Here is a 16,103-nt window from a genome sequence, read left to right as displayed (position 1 = left end):
TTACAGAACAGAATGCAGTTTTGAATGCAGAACTTTAAAATTTAGTGTGTGAGTTCAGCATAGGTTGAGTGTAAATGAGAATCAGCTGTCTTTGGACGAGACACTACAGTTTTGTTTTGTTTTTTTTTAAGAAGATTAAAAAACGGAAATGAAGCAAGGATCCCAAATGTGCCTCTTTCCAGAGTGGCCCAGCTGCTTTCCAGGCTGCATGTCAGCGTCTTCCGCTTGGGTCGCCCTGGAATTGGAGCTGCCTGGAGGGGCTGAGGGGTACAAGGTATGGTGGGAAATGCTCGATCAGGATTAACCCAGATCCTGAGTTGAAATCCTGGCTTTGGTTCCTGCTAGCCAGTTGATCTCCCTCACACCATGCACAGGAAGCCCAGCCTTCCTGGACGGTCGGTCGGGAGGATTAAATTAACCAGAAGTTAGGGAGGCATGCTGCAAAATCCAGGACAGTGTCTGCATACCCGCTTATCACTGTGAGGAGCAAAGCCTGTAAAAGCCTGTGAAAGTGAGAGAGGACTGACCAGGAGCTTAAGGCACAGATCGAATGGATAGTTAATTGGACACATTTAATAGTGAGAACCAGCATTTCATTTCTGGGCTCACCAACTCAAATGCCAATAGAGGGCCAGGTAGGTAAAGCAAAGGAACTGGGCCGTGTGGTCATGGAGAGTGTGAGAGACATACAGGCAGGGGCATGTATGTGTGTGAGGGTGGAGGTCAGTCCCAGGGCAGAACCTTGTCTGCGCTCACCTGCAGCTGATCACCGTCTGCAGCAGCAGGAGCCCACGGTTAGGTCCTCCAAGCTTAAAATCTGTTTGTTGTTTTGTATCCAAATGTGAAATCGGTTAATTTTTACATGCCCTCGTTCAGGCTAAGATTTCTTCTTAACATTGTACAAGCCAGACAAAGCACATTCACAGTTCACTGAGGCAAGGCCTCGGTTTCACTCCAGGAAAATTAAGTGTAAATGGCAAACAGGTCCTAGAACTGAGTCTTGGTGTTGCATTTACACAGCTGGTCTTAATGCAGGGTGGAAGGGATTTGCTCGTCTCCTGCTTGAGTGGTATCTGCACAGGTAAGCATGTGCCGGGCACCTTTTCTCCCAAGGGAAATTAAGAGTAACGTTGAGCTAGTTGAGCAGTGGCCACAATGGAACCTGTTCTGAGCACAGTGAGGAAGTTCCCTCTGTTAGCAGACACTGAGGTTTATAACTTGATCTTCAAGAGCATGTGGGCTTCAGCTAATTACCAGCTCACCCTACCTCCTAGGTCTCTGTCTTGTCCACGGGGACTCTGAGAATCTTATCACCACCTTTCCTTAAGAAGTCAGACATGTGGGGAATCCCGCATGCCTCCAATAGGAGGTAGTCAGATGTCACTTGTAAAAGGATTGGAAAGATACCTTCTTCCCTCTCACTACACCCTGGACTCAAACACACATCCTTCCTAAGCAGCACTTTGGGCAGCGGTTCACTCCCAGACGCTCCTCATCGGCACCCTCTTTCCCCTGCTTTCATTCTTCTGGGGCTCAACTACTAAGTACTTCAGGCTTCGAGCTGTGGTTTTTCTTGACCTGTGCGGGGGTTTACCCACTCCTCCCTTGTTCTCAGAGAAGGTAACTTTGTTACTACCACAAGCCAGGCGGTGAGAGTAGACGATGAAGGAAGCTGGGGAGGGTGGGCAGCTGACCGTAGGTATTATTTTAATTGTCTTACTTTTGGGATTGAGCCAAGGACCCTGTGCTAGAGGCATTGTATTGAAGGATTGATGCCTCTCTCTTTAAGACTGTTTTCTTCACTTCCGCTTCCTTTTGTTCTCTGCCTCCAGAAGCTCCTGTGCCTCAGATTGACATGCAGAGCCTCTGTGGGAGCAGCCTGCTGCCCTTCTCAGAGCAGCCCTGGCTAGCATTTCCATTTTAATTTTACTTTTGTTTTGAGACAGTGTCTCTCTGTAGCCTTGGCTGCCCTGGCCTTGAACTCACAGAGATCCACCTGCCTCTGCTTCCCAAGTGCAGGGATATTTTTCCCCCATTATACTTACGCGTATGTGTGTGTGTGCGTGCGCACCACAACATGAGTGTGGGGGTCAGAGGATAACTTGCAGGATGCATGTCTCTCCTTCATAGGGATCCCGGGGATGATGCTCAGTTGTCAGGCAGTGAATGCCCCCCCCCCCCCCCCGCAGCCATCTTGTCTGCCCTGCCTTTCTTTCACCTTCTCTTTCTTCTTCCAGGCTCCCCACCCCCATCAATCACACATTCACCTCCTAGAGTCTAGTAAATAGTTTTCGCGCTGCCTTGGGTACAAGACGGACAAAGGCTATATATAGCTCAGCACACCTCCACTGTCCGGAACGAGGTTCTGTGAATATCGGGAATGTATGGGACAGTGCTGTCAACGGAGAGGGAGGTGAGGTGGGAGAGTAAAGTGCACAGTGGACAGACAGCATGTGCGAGAATCGGTAGCTGAAACACTGTCTTGACTCTGAGAGCCTCGAGCATTCCCGAAGGTTCCTGACAGGTAGTCATTTGTGATTTTGCTGAGACAGGTTTGAGCTGTGGCTCTGTTGTAACTCCTAAGTAATTAAAACCTCCTTTGTGGAAAATAGCTCTGTTCAAAAGAGAAGCTGCTGCTGGTATTCAGGGGGGGGGTGAGGGGTGGGAATGCAGAGAGATCCAAAGAAGTTATCGGTTTGTACCAGAAAAAAAGGGAGTTTGGGACACACTGAAGACTAGAATGATGGATTTTGCTGTGCTGGGTATTAGGGCCACCCCCATACTTACTCCCTGGGGAACACGGATGTTTCTTCAGTGTTGCAGGGACTGGAGCCAGGGCAGAACTTACTGGGAGAGCTAGCTCTAGAGAAAGCTTAACGTGGGGTTGACTTACAATGGAATATGAACATGCAAAAAAAAATCAGTAAAAGCTGAAAGATTTATATGATCTGAAGAGAAGGGGTTGAGGACATGAGAACATGGTCCACAGAATCAACTAGCAGGCTCGTAGGGGCTCACAGAGGCTGATGCAACAATTAGGACATCTGCACGGGTCTGTATTCGGTCCCCTGCGTATATGTCACGGTTGTGTAGCTTGGGGGTGGTGTTCTTAACAGTGGCTAGGGGCTGCCTCTGGCTCTTACGCCTGCACTTCGGGGCCCCCCTTCCTCCTGCTGGGTTGTCTTGACCAGCCTTGATATGAGGGTTTGTGCCAGATTGTAATTTGTTATGCCGTGTTCCCTTGGTATCCTGGAGAGGCCTGCTCTTCTCTGAAGAGAAAGGGCAGAGGAGTGGATCTGGGGGAGTGGGGAGGTGGGAATGGTAGCTGAGAGGAGTGTTGGGAGGGGACACTGTGGCCGGGATGTATTGTTTGAGAGAATACTTTTTAAAAAAGGAGGCTGGAGTTACTGGTCAATGATTGAATTCTTATGTAGCATGCACTAGCAGAGAGAGAGAGAGAGAGAGAGAGAGAGAGAGAGAGAGAGAGAGAGAGAGAGGGAGGGGGGGAGGGAGGGAGAGAGAGAGAGAGAGAGAGAGAGAGAGAGAGAGAGAGAGAGGCCGGCCAGAGGTCTCCACAGCTTGTTCTGAACACACAGACACGGGGACTTCCAAAGCCATCTGGATACTCTGCTTGGGAATGTGAGGCTCTGCATGCTCCTGTCAGTGGACTCGTTCAGGCAGGTGCTGCATGACCAGCTGTCAAGGGTACTGTGGAGGAAACAACTGCCTTTGAGTTCTGGGAGCGTCAGCTTGGACGCTCAGCTTTCTGAATCTCTTCTTTACCGTCCTCTGCTCTTCTGTCTCCCAAGAGCGTGTGTGTATTGCTCGGACTCGAAACCAGGGCAGGTGTTCTCCCCTGAACTACATCTCACCCCCCTTTCTCTTTTTGTGCCCTAGAGCAGCCAGAGACAGTGTGGGCCCGAAAGCAGGGAAGGTTTACGTTGCATACCTGAAGATCTCGCTGTTCCCAGGGCCCGGGGCTCACTTCAAAGCAGCCCGTTTCTTTCCCCATCTCCTTCTAAAGGCCAGACTGCCACATTGCCTGTCTTCAGCTCTGTGGAACTGTAGCTCTTGCCTGCCTAGCTCAGGCGGTCATTTTGAGAGGAGAGAAGTTTAGCAGGTGAAAGTAATTTACGCCTAAAGTGTGAATGAGGCTCGGTCTTTGAATGTTTGCATTTTAAAATGAAATGAGGCTTGAGGGTTGCCAGGGGCCAGGGAAGCAGGGAATGGGGAGTTAGTGTTTAATGGGGACAGGTTTCCGGCTGGGAGATGAAACGCGCTGGAGCAGATGGTAGTGCGAATGCGCTTCATGTCACTGAGCTGTGCACATCCCAGTGGTGAAGATGGTAAAAATTAGGTATATTTTGCCACAAAAATATTAAAAGTCAGCTAGGCATGGTGGAGTGTGCCTGTTATCTGGCAGGAGGGTTACGGGTTTCTGGTCATTCTCTGCTACTTAGTGAATTCAAGGTCCGCCTTGTCTCAAAAAATGAGGGAGGGTGAGAGAGAGGGAGAGGGAAGGAGAGAAAAACAGAGAGCTCACATTAGCAAGAGATCGAGATCACAGAATGGTGGGTAGACAAGCACTCTTCAAATGCCCATCTCTAGCAGACACCCCACCCCAATCAAGCTGTGGAAGTGAGCAGGTAGAAGCAGCAGCCTGGGGCAGCCTCTAATATTAACTGGTCCCTGTGCCAGCTTCCCATATCCTGACCCTCGGCAGCAGCCAGCTTGTACGGCTCTCAGCCTTGGGTCTGAGACCCTGTTCCCTTGATGGCCGTCTGGACTGCTGGTGGCCAGGGCCTGCAGATCGTCCTCTCTGGTTCCTTTCTGTGAGCTTCCTACTCTCCCGTCTTCTCGGCTTCGGCCTCCTTTCGTCACATCCTGGTCACACGTGAGCTGTTTGGCTGTTCCTCCAGCCGTCAGTCAGTGGCCACTGCTACATAGCTTGGGGGCTTTGTCTCTGTCAGGTGGGACAGCATTTGAATGTCAGGATACTGGAGGGCTGTTCGTGAAGTAGGCATTGGCCGTGGCCTGGATTGTTCTGGCACAGGCATCTCACTGGGAGGAGGAGGGTCCTTGTGGATGGATGGGGTCCTCAGAGAGGATCGAGTCTGTGGGAGTAGTGACACCACACTTGTGCTGCCCGACATGTTCAGATGCTGTGGGGGAGCGGGCCTGAGGCTGACGTAGGCTGCCACCTCTTTAGCTGAGGAGCAGCTGCACCCAGCCTCTGCCTTGCCAATTCTTCAGCAGGCAAACAGTGGTTACTGGAAGGCCAGGGCCTGGAGCTCAGGACTGGATGCTGATTTGCAAGCAAGCTGTTTGGGTACCTGTGGTGGGTACTGTGAAGCTAGGCACTAGCAGCCAGGCCTGTGTTGCTAGTTGACCTCCTCAGCTGTCAAGCAGTTGAAGATTCTTTCATGCTCTGGGTTTAGGAACACATTCTGGGCTGTTGAGAAGCTAAGTTTTGGGTGCAGAAGGTAGGTGCAGAGTGGTTGTAGCGGCAGGTGGGAGTTCACTCTGTACCAGGCCATGTGCACTTTCCGTGGAGGTCAGGCCCTGGCGACACTGCACGCAGGTTGCCTCTTGGCTCCTGTTCAGTGGTGAAGGTGATGAGATGCCCTTGGCACCCCTGATGCTACCACCTCCCCTGCCTCACGGCTGCTCCTTTCTCTCTGTCTCCAGTGCAGCCTGCACTAGTGAGGGTAGGTAAGGAAAGAGCACTTCCGGGTCCGTAAGGACCCTGGTTCTGGTTTAATTGTTGTGGCTGTGATGAAACACCCTGACCAAAAAAAGCAATGGAGGGGAGAAAGGGTTAATTTGTCTTGCAGAGAACAGCTTGTTCCTGCAGGGAAGTCGAGGCAGGGGCTTACAAGCATCACGTCCACAAAATGGCTTGCTGCTGTGCTCAGCTAGCTAGCTTCACTCTTAAAAAAAAAAAAAAAGAGCCTATTAGTGTGTGTGCATGTGTGTGCAGAGAGAGAAAGATTGGGGCGATGGGAAGATCAGATGACAACTTGGGGGGCTCAGTTCTCCCCTTTTACCACTTGGGCCCGAGGATTGAACTCGGGTAGTCACACTTTTGGTACAAGCACTTTTACCCACTGAGTCATCTTGCTGGTCCTAGCTAGTCTTCACTCCTACACATCCAGGGCCCAGTCCATGAAATTGTGCCACCAACATTCAGGGTGGGCCCCCCGCCCACCTCAATTAGCAATCAAGAGAATCCCCCCAGACCAAGCTGATCTCAGTAATTCCTCGGAAAACATTTTCCCCAGGTGATTCTAAGTGGTGTCAAGTTGACAGTTAAAACTAACCAGCACAGGCCGGTTGTCCCCACGCCAGCGGAGGAAGCGTTGAAAGAGCGCTGACCCAGGACGAGCCTAAGCAACCTGCTTGTGTAGCCCAAGAAGAGATGTTTAGAGCAAATAGTCATTTGTTTGTCCAAGCACAGGTTTGTATCTAGCGCCAGTCATAGTAATTGAGGCTTGTGTTGTGGACCAATCCTGGCCTTGCTACTGGCCATAGTACTCACTCAGCAGGGGCGGGTGGGGGCGGGCGGGTGGGAGGGTGCTTCCCTCCTACTGAAGTGGGCAGTGCTCAGGCAGGCTTGTGATCACAAGAAGATTGATTAGACTGTCCAGACAGTCCTGGTCAGGGCTGTGCTTTCAGGAGGCAGGGCAGTAAACTGCAGTGTTTTGCATGGTTGTCTCTCACAGCATTGGTGGGGTGTGCCGGATAGTCCTTGTACACTAAGTAGTTTGGACAAGAAGGAAGAGTCTAATAGCTGTTCATTAGGGAGTCAAGTTATCCAAGGTTTTTCTTATTTAAAGAAAATGAACATCAGGGATGCTTGCAATATACACATAAGGAGCGTTATTAACAGCTATTTTAACAGATTTTAATGATGTTTTACCCAGGCTTAACACCTGCCTAGTGCCCGGGAGGATAGAGTGTCTTGCCACCATATCTCAGTAGTGCTTCTCTGGAAGTCAATCCTCCAGCATATGGGCCTTTGGGAAGACATCCCAGTTCCAAACTTCAACAATGATTCTTTTTAAAAATTCAAGAGCAGCGCTAAACTACACGAACTGTTGAGTGCTTTTTGTCTACTATATGTGAGGAGTATCTTGAGTCATCAAATATGCATTGGCATCATTAGTTTAAACAGTCGTTCACCGTGCCCTTGTTTCTGATCCCAGATAAGGTCGTTTTCCCAATGCTGAGTCTACCCTGCAGTTTCCTGGACAGTTCTTTCAGAGCTTCTGACAGGATGGGTTGGAGGTAGTCTGGTGTCTATCTCTTGGTGAGAATGTAAACTCTTTGAAGATAGGCATCATGTGTCCCTAGCTCTCCATTTCATCCCTAAGGTACCAAGTAGTATCCAGAAGGCTGGAGGTGAATTAGAGTACATTGTTGAATGTCTCATTTTCTGATTATTGCTCAGATACAGTGTCTCTTAAGACTGCAACTTCACAGTTGTTTCCTTAAAATCCCTGACTGGGGTCTGGAAAGATGACTGGAAGGTTGGAAGTACACACCACTCTTCCAGCAGACCTGCTTGATTTCCAGCACCCACATCCAGAGGCTGACACCATCTGGAACTCCAGCTCCAGAGATCTGACACCCTTTTCTGGTCTCCAGTCATCTGCATTCACATGCATGCACTCACACACAGATGCACACGCATACACATAATTAAAGATGAAAAAAAATATATATATTTTTTTTTCCTTAAAACCCCCCTAACTGGTAACTGGGATACATGCCTGTTGCCCTACTACTCAGGAAAGCAGAGGCAGGAGAAATTTGAGTTCCAGGCTAGTGTGGGCCATGAAATATGGCCCTATTTCAAAACACAGTAAATAAATAAATATTACTAAATATATACAATTACATGTCAGCTACAAATAACTATATATTGACAGGTGTATTGGTTCGTGCCTGTACTCAGTACTCTGGGGGCAAAGGTAGGAGTTCAAGGCTACCCTGGACTACATAGTGAGTTCTAAGACAGCTGGTCTTTTTAATTTTACTGTAAGTCAGATATAGCGGCACATGATTTTAATTTCAGCGCTCAGGAGCACATATAGTGAGACCCAGTGTATTAGTCAGGGTTCTCTAGAGTCATAGAACTTACGGAATGAATCTCTCTCTCTCTCTCTCTCTCTCTCTCTCTCTCTCTCACTCACACACACACACACACACACACACACACACACACACAAATTTATTTTTCTGTATGTTACGTGCTGGAATCCCAAAGAAGTAGGCTCTGATGCCAGTGAAGGAATGGATGTGTGTTAGCAAGGGGAGGGCCAGCAGACAAAGAAGAAAACCTTCCTTCTTCCATTGTCCTTATAGAGGCTTCCAGCAGAAGGTGTGGCCCAGATTAAAGGTGTGCCTTCCCACCTCAAGATCTGGATTAAAGGCATGTGTCATTCCACCTCAAGATCCTGATCCAAAGCCTATACCTTCCAATTTTAAGATCCAGTTCATGCTGTCTTTCTGCCTCAAGATCCAGATCACAGATGTGCCCCTCCATTTCATGATTGTAGTTTATTCCATATATAGTCATGTTGACAATTATGATTAGCCCTCACACCCAGCCTCAAAAACAAAACAATTATTTTATTTACGTGTATGAGTGTTTTGCCTGAATGTATGTATGTGTACCATGTGCGTGTCTGTCTGGTACCCATGGAGACCAGAGAGGGTGTCAGATCCTTTGGAACTGGATGGTTGACAGCTGCCATGTGGGTGCTGGGAATCAAATCAAGTCCTATGGAAGAGCATTCAGCACTCTTAACCACTGAGCCATCTCTTCAGCCCCCCTACCCCCTTGAAGACACAGCTGGGGCCAGCAAGATGGCTCAGTGGATGTAGGTAGATGCCTGCCATCAAACCTAATGGCCAGAGTGTGATCCCAGGAATCCATGTAAAGGACACAACTGACTCCTTCAGGTTGTCTCCTGCCTTTCTTGTGTACAATGGCACAACATGAATGCACATGCATATGCACATACCCAAATACATTTAAGAAATCAATTGTCTATAAAAAAAAAATACCTTAGGGGCTGCAGAGATGGTTAAGATTAGCTACTCTTCCAGAAGACAAGTTCAGTCCCCAGCACCCATGATGAATGGCTTGACACTCCTCCCCAGTTCTAGGGAATACACACACACACACACACACACACACACACAAAGATAATTTTAAAAACCTGAAAGTTAAATGCATTTAGTATGTTTTCAATTTTTGAAATAATATATACTTTCTATAGAATTTTTCTGGGCTCTGGAATAATTAAATAGCATGATAATTATTGTTCCTTAGAAATTGGAAAGAAATTATCCATGAAGCTGTCTGATCCTGGTGCCTTTTTAGACAGGTGATAATTTGACAATATATGGATAGTCTGTGAATTTTATCCTCAAGTTTTTGTTTTTCCTCTTAAGTTAGGTTTAGGTTTTTTGTTTGGTTTGGTTTTTTGAGAACTGTGTATCCCTGGATGTCCTGGAACTCACTCTGTAGACCAGGTTGTCCTTGGACTCAGAGATCTGCTTGCCTCTACCTTCCGAGTGCTGGGATTCAAGGCACGTGCCACCACTGTCCAGCCAGTTTTTACTCTTTTATATTTTCTTCTGAGATGATCCATTTCATGCAAATGAACCCCTAGTGGTAGAATTTTGAGAATAGTTTTATGGATTTTGAGAATAATTTCATAAGTGGAGTTTTCAGGCTTTACCAGGCTGTGAAAGAACGGCAGCCACCAGATGAAACACAGGTGACTGAAGATGGAGAAACCGTATTTGGGGGAAATAAAAAAAAGCTAGGGATGTATTAAGCAAGCACACCCCAGGTAAGAACCTGAGAATCTTCTGGAAGGAGATGCTGAATACAGTAAGGCTTTAAGTCATGTGTGGAAATATAGCCTGGATCTCCTGTTTCCCCACAGCCCCAGCCTTATCTAAAGTCTCCTTGAAGGCTGGATTATAGATAGCCATCCCTGCTACATCAGAGCAGCCTGTCATTTGGGAGCTGGTACTATGCTGCTGGGTAACGGGGCTGGCCAGTGCCTACCCGAGGGTTCTTGGTCCTGTAAAAGTCCGCATGCCCACCTAATGGTTATTGTCATGATTTCCCTGTGCTGAATACTACAAAGTACCCCTTGGGGACACATTGAACAAACTGACAGAGGCCCTGCTTTGAGGGGTCATTGCATGTGATGAAGACACCGGCAGAAGAAGTTAAGTCTGGGGAAAACTAACTTGGAGGGTCCCTTGGTGTAGGCAGGTAGAGACAGTGGGGCAGACTGAGGCCAAAAGAGACACCAGGTGAGCCATGCATGAAGTCATGAACAATCCAGGTATTGTCTGAGTTGGAGAGCAGATGAGTTCACCTTTAAATAGAAAAAGGCTGAGGGTGTCCCCGGCAGCCTCAGTCTTTGGGGATGGGCAGAGGGGCGGGTGTGGGAGCCAGGAGAAGTGAGGGGACCATTTCCTGAAGAGCTGGAAGGTGGTGCTTTCAGGTGGCAGAGGGGTAGCCTCATGGAGAGAAGATTGCCATGGGCCACATCACCTAAGAAGAGAAGTCCATCTGCAGGGAGCAGCAGGGTAAGCTGGGGAGAGATGAGGCCGTGAGGAGAAAGAAAATGAAGATGTCCGGGCCTCACCAGTGATTTTCATCCCAGCATTGCGTTTTCTGTGAGCGGGATTCAGGGAACCTTTAGCTGCCGTCTTCCTCGCTTTACTCCTGACAGAATATGAAAAGAACCTTCGTCAAGACCAGCCGTCTGGCCCGGGGTTTGTCGTCTGTGTTTGTGGCACAAAAGACCAGGTCCAGCCCAGCCCCCTTTCATTCTTTGAGTACAGCAAAGGGGAAGGCTCTGGTGTTTGAGAAGTGAGACTGTTTTCTGGAGTCTCGTTTGTTTGTTTGCTTTTGGCTTGTCTTCCTAGAGGCTGTTTGCTGATTTAGACACGAAAGCTTGTTTTGTTTTGTATTGTTTTTAAATGACAGTGATACTTCACTTAAGCTATAAATGAATTCCTGTTGTGTGCCAGGCTTTTTCCATGAAGCCTGAGCTCCATAAACGTCTTATTATTCATGAGGGGTTGACTCCAGCATGTCAACAACATTTTCTGCCACTTGCGTGCTCTTCTCTTTGTTTGGGATGTGAATTCCACCCTGTCTGTTCTGTGTGTCCCTGAAAGTCAGCTTAGCCATCACGTTCTCTCAGAACCTCCTGCAAAGACATCGTCAGAAGCCCGGCTTGGTGGGCCTGTGCTTATAATCTTAGCAGTCAGGAGTCTGAGGCAGGAGGATCTAAGTTTGAGGCCAGCCTAGGCTGCATAGTGAAGCCTTACATAAGATAAAATAACATAAACAATTTTTTACAATGGAACGTTAGTGCCTCCTTCTTGTAACACAGTGACAGTCTCTTACAGAGGTGGGACCTGGGTCTTTTTTCTCTAGGACATTGGACAGAGCAAGAAAATCCTTCTGAAGTGGGTGAGATAGTGAGGTGGGTCTGTGCCAAATCCTTGGTGGCCTGCAGCCATCAGCACCTCAGTTCGGAAGGGACAGGGAGCGAAGATGGGTCAGGAGTAAGATGGTGTCACGGTCAGAGAGTGTGAACGGGCTCAGGAGGGCCAGGAAGAAGAGCTGGGCCAGCTACCACAAATGCCACCTGTGGCTTGACTTTAGTTTCAGGTATGCAGGGACTTGGAGCCACAGACATGGAGCACCCCATCGCCCATGTTCACTCACACGCGAACAAGCCGTCCAGTTGGAGGCAAAGTCTGTTTGATTTGTTACTCCGGCATGTATCCCAGAAAACACAGGAGTGTCTAATAAATGTGATTCATGGCCAAAGATAAAGACCACTGAAAAGATCTGCCTTCAGCTTGGTTTGAAAACTTCCAAGGAAGAGATTAGAGTGGTGACCAGCCTTGACGCCTGTGGGCTGTTGTAATTTATGAGCGTAATGTGGAGGTCATAGTGCTCTGTAGCACTCGGGGACAGTGGAAACTGGGGGGTCTTTGGGCACTTAGCAGATAAGGTAGCTGGGGTTCAGTTTTGTCTTCACCAGGAGGGACTGTCTTCCACCCACATCCTGAAATCCTTTTAGTTTTATTTGGGTTTTGTCATAGAATAGGGCTGAGTTTTGTTTTTTGTTTGTTTGGTTTTTGGTTTTTCGAGACAAGGTTTCTCTGTGTAGCTTTGCGCCTTTCCTGGAACTCACTTTGGAGACCAGGCTGGCCTCAAACTCACAGATTTTAATCCAGGGCCTTGCACATGCTGAGTGCATGCTCCAACATTGAACTACATCCCCTGCCTTCCTTGGTTTTAAAGTTTTGGAAGTTTGTTTCACTGCCTATTTTTTCAGTTCAGTAAATCTGAAATTTAATACGTTGATCTTACTTAAAACAAGAGAATTAACCTTTAATCATTTCCAAAAGCCCTCTGCAAGGGAAGTTGTAGTCTAAGGTAATTTCATTTTCAGCGGGGTAAGAGCAGAAAAGGCTAAAAACGCATCCTGAGCCACAGGGACCTCGGAGCTTATCACTGCTTGTGGTGCTCCTGTTTGATACTGTGCTTTCTGGAAGATGCAGTTTCCTGCCTGCATTTCTGCTGTCGACCTGCCCGGTTTCCAGCAGAGTGGGCCTCCAGTTTCGCCGGAGGTTACTTTTCTTTGGAAGCAATTCAAATAAAATCATCATTCCGCTTCTCCCCTTTCATTTGACATTTGACTAAAACAATGCATTGGCAGCTAGACAGGGGCTCTTAAGAGCGTCGGTATTTCTTCTCCCAATCTTTGCCTTTCAAGAAGTCCTTTTTAAAAATGTGGTTTAAAATGGAGCATAGAAATAAAAACACAGAGCTGATTGCTTGGAGACAAAACCCCATGGGAACAAGGATAAAAAAAGTTGTGGGCTGTGTCTGGGGGGTGGCCAGAGGGAGCCGGGGAGTCTGCTCTGACCTGTGAGTGGTCACTCACTGGGTTCACTTGCTGCTTCTGGAATCTGTCCCCTTGCGTAGCTTATTACCATTTCCAATTTTTAGCCCGGGGTGCCCTTGGTGTCCAGCTGGAGGGCAATTTTATGTTTTTTTTTTTTCTTTTTCAGGAGGGGCTTACATTTAACCATATCCTGAGAGCTCTCTAATTTTATTTTATATTACTATTATAATAAAATCCAGATAGGTGGCAGATGCTTAGGAAATTTTTCTTAAATGACTAAGTACAATTAGGAGTCACGGAGATGGTTAAAGTGCTTGCTACTCAACACGAGGACCTAAGTTTGATTCCCAGTACCTGTGGAGAAACCACATGCGGTGGTGATGTGCCTGTCCCCCAGTGCAGGGAAGTGGAGACAGAAGGCTCCCTGAGGCTTGCTGGCAAGCTGGTCTAGCCAAATCTGTTGAAGCCCATGTTCAAGGGGAGACTCTGTCTCAAAAACAAGATGGCTCAGTGGAAGGCCAGGCATGGTGGCACATACATGCTTTTAATCCATCCCAGCGCTCTGGAGGCTGAAGCAGATCTCTGTGAGTTCAAGGCCGGCCAGGACTATGTAACGACCCTGTCTCAAAAAAAAAAAAAAAAAAAAAAAAAAAAAGTCTCAAAATCACTTGCTACTTCTGGTAACCCGAGTTTGACCCCCAGGTCCCACAAGGTGGGAAGAGAGAATTGAATCCCATGTGTACATGCCTCGTCTCTCCTCTATTGATCTCCATCTCTCTATGAAACTGGAGCTAACCGTTTTTAGAGACACTGGCTGGCCAGGGTCCCCCAGGATCACCCTGTCTCTACTACTCAGCTGAGCACCGCCATACCCAGACTTTACATGGGTTCTCAGGATCTGAGCCCAAGTCTTCCTGCTTGCACCCACGTGAGCCACCTCCCAGCTCATCCCCATCTTCGTCAGTAGCGGTAATATCTGCTCTTCTACTGGAAGAGCTAAGGAAATGATGCCAGGCCAGAGAGTTCCGTGACAAAGTCTGTCATCTGCTCAAGTCACAGTGTGGACATTGTGGGTATTAGCGTGCGAACTCCATTATATTTTCTCCTTTGTTTTCATGTTGAGCCATGGCGTCTCTGGGGTCTTGACCACATCTTTCTTACCCAGGGGAACTGGCTTGTGTTGTACAGTCTCTGGAGGCAGGACAAAGGCCAAAAGCCTTATTATCCATAGTCACTTCTGTTTTGAATCAGCGAAGCTAATGGCCCAGGCTATGAGGCAAAGAGGGCACTGGAAGCCAGAAAGCTGATAGTGTATAGACTTCCAAAATTCAAGCAGGAAACCTTGCCCTTCCAGAGGTCTGAAGATGCTGTTTATTTATTTATTTTTATTTTTTGTCTTGTTTGTTATTTTTAATAGATAAGGTCTTGTATAGTCCAGACTGCTAATTTCAAATACCCTGTTTAACTGAGGATAACCTTGAACTTCTGATCCTCCTGCCTCTACCTGCATCAGTACAGCACACTCCACCGTATCTGGTTTTATGTGCTGTTGGGAGATGAAAGCCAAGACTTCACGCATGCTAGGCAAGCCGTTTACGAACGGGAGCTACATCCCAGCCCTCAGATACCCTCTTGATGACTGGCCTTGCTGGGTCTTGGCAGTGGTTTGATTAATGGCTGTTTGTTCTTCCAGCTCTTATAGAACCAGGAGAAGGACTTTTGGTGATTCTGTTTTCTCATCAGCCACTTCTCCCTGAGAAGAAATCAGTGTGTACAGTCTTCACATTCTTGGTGTCAACCAGAGTCATGTCAGAGATGTGCAGGATTTCCTGAAGGGGCTGGTAGTTTTTAATCTGTGATCCCAGAACTTGAGAAGCCGAGACAGGAGGGTTGATGCCAGTCTATGCCCAGCCTGGCAACATAGTGTGTTCTAAGAGTGAGACAGTGTCTGGGAAAAAAACCCAAAGACTCTTTCCTTATCAATCTTTAACAATAAAATCACAGACATAGTATTTTACATTGTATTAAGTATTGTAAGTAATCTAGAGAGGATTAGAGTATTTTGGAATCTGTGAAAGCACAATGCCATTTTATTATTATTTTTATATTTTTAGGGTTTTTTTTTGAGACAGGGTTTCTCTGTGTGGTTTTGGTGCCTGTCCTGAATCTCACTCTGTAGACCAGGCTGGCTTCGAACTTAACAGAGATCCGCCTGGCCCTGCCTCCCGAGCGCTGGGATTAAAGGCGTGCGCCACCACTGCCCAGCCTCACAATGCCATTTTATATGAAGCACTTGAATGTCTACCGATTTGGGTATTTCCTTCATTTTAGAACCAATCCCCTGTGGATATGGAGAGATGACTCTATTTGTGTCCAAAAATATCATCTAGATTGTCTGGTGACCATAAACCGGGTAACTCCAACATAAACTGTCCATATGTTTCAGAATGCCAAAAACCAGATCAAATGATAAACGAAGGGTTGGGAAAGGCATTTTCAACATACATGACAGAGATTAGGGTTGCTTGGTTTCTGGTTGGTCTTCTCATTGCGGCACTGGAGGGCTTTAAAAGTCAATTTGAGTAAAGAATTTGAACAGACAAAGAAGTAGAAACCTATTTGTAAAAGATACCTGGTTCCACTTAGAATGAAAGGAGTATCGCTAATGAAATTCAGTATGACTATTGGGTTGGCAAAAGGAGCATTTGATGACATCCAGGGTTGGCAAGAGTCTGTAGAGGCAGGCGCGTGCGGGCGGAGTGTAAACTGATGGGGTTTCTTTGGCAACACCACCTAGAAAATAAAAATACATGTAATCTGAACTACTAGTCCAATTTCTAGGGCTTTATCCAACACATCTTATAAATATAAACAAACGTGTCTACAGCAATGTGCATAGATGGGGAATGTTCAAAAGTGTTTATTGAAGCAAGGTTCGCAGCAGGAAGAAAACGTGAAACAAGCATGTCTGTGAGTACAGAATTTGGTAGTGAGCTGGGGTGGGCTACAGCGCTCAGGCGCTCGAGCCCCATGCAGAAGGCCCTGGGTTGGATTCCTGAACTGGGAGAGGAAAAGGAAGTCTATTTAGAGTGTGTCTGCAGAGTGGAATCCTGTTTGTCCAATAAAAAGACATGCATC

At 47.3% G+C, this 16,103-nt stretch overlaps 1 protein-coding gene across 2 annotated transcripts in view; it reads left to right on the top strand.

Moving 5' to 3' along the window:
• The window catches only part of Nxn (nucleoredoxin), a 144,886-nt gene that overhangs the window by 46,824 nt on the left and 81,959 nt on the right, over window positions 1-16,103 (top strand). The window contains exon 1 of one of the 2 annotated variants that reach the window (XM_036197777.1): window positions 10,506-10,620. The exons of the other annotated variant lie outside the window; for it this stretch is intronic. Coding sequence (XP_036053670.1) covers window positions 10,555-10,620 — 66 coding nt within the window. The 5' untranslated portion in view covers window positions 10,506-10,554. Of the gene's footprint in view, window positions 1-10,505; window positions 10,621-16,103 lie in introns of those variants that run through there. 2 annotated transcript variants of the gene reach the window in all.

The sequence above is a fragment of the Onychomys torridus genome, chromosome 8 (genome assembly GCF_903995425.1).
Source record: "Onychomys torridus chromosome 8, mOncTor1.1, whole genome shotgun sequence".
Lineage (NCBI taxonomy): Eukaryota > Metazoa > Chordata > Mammalia > Rodentia > Cricetidae > Onychomys > Onychomys torridus.
This window is presented reverse-complemented; position numbering and strand designations above follow the sequence as displayed.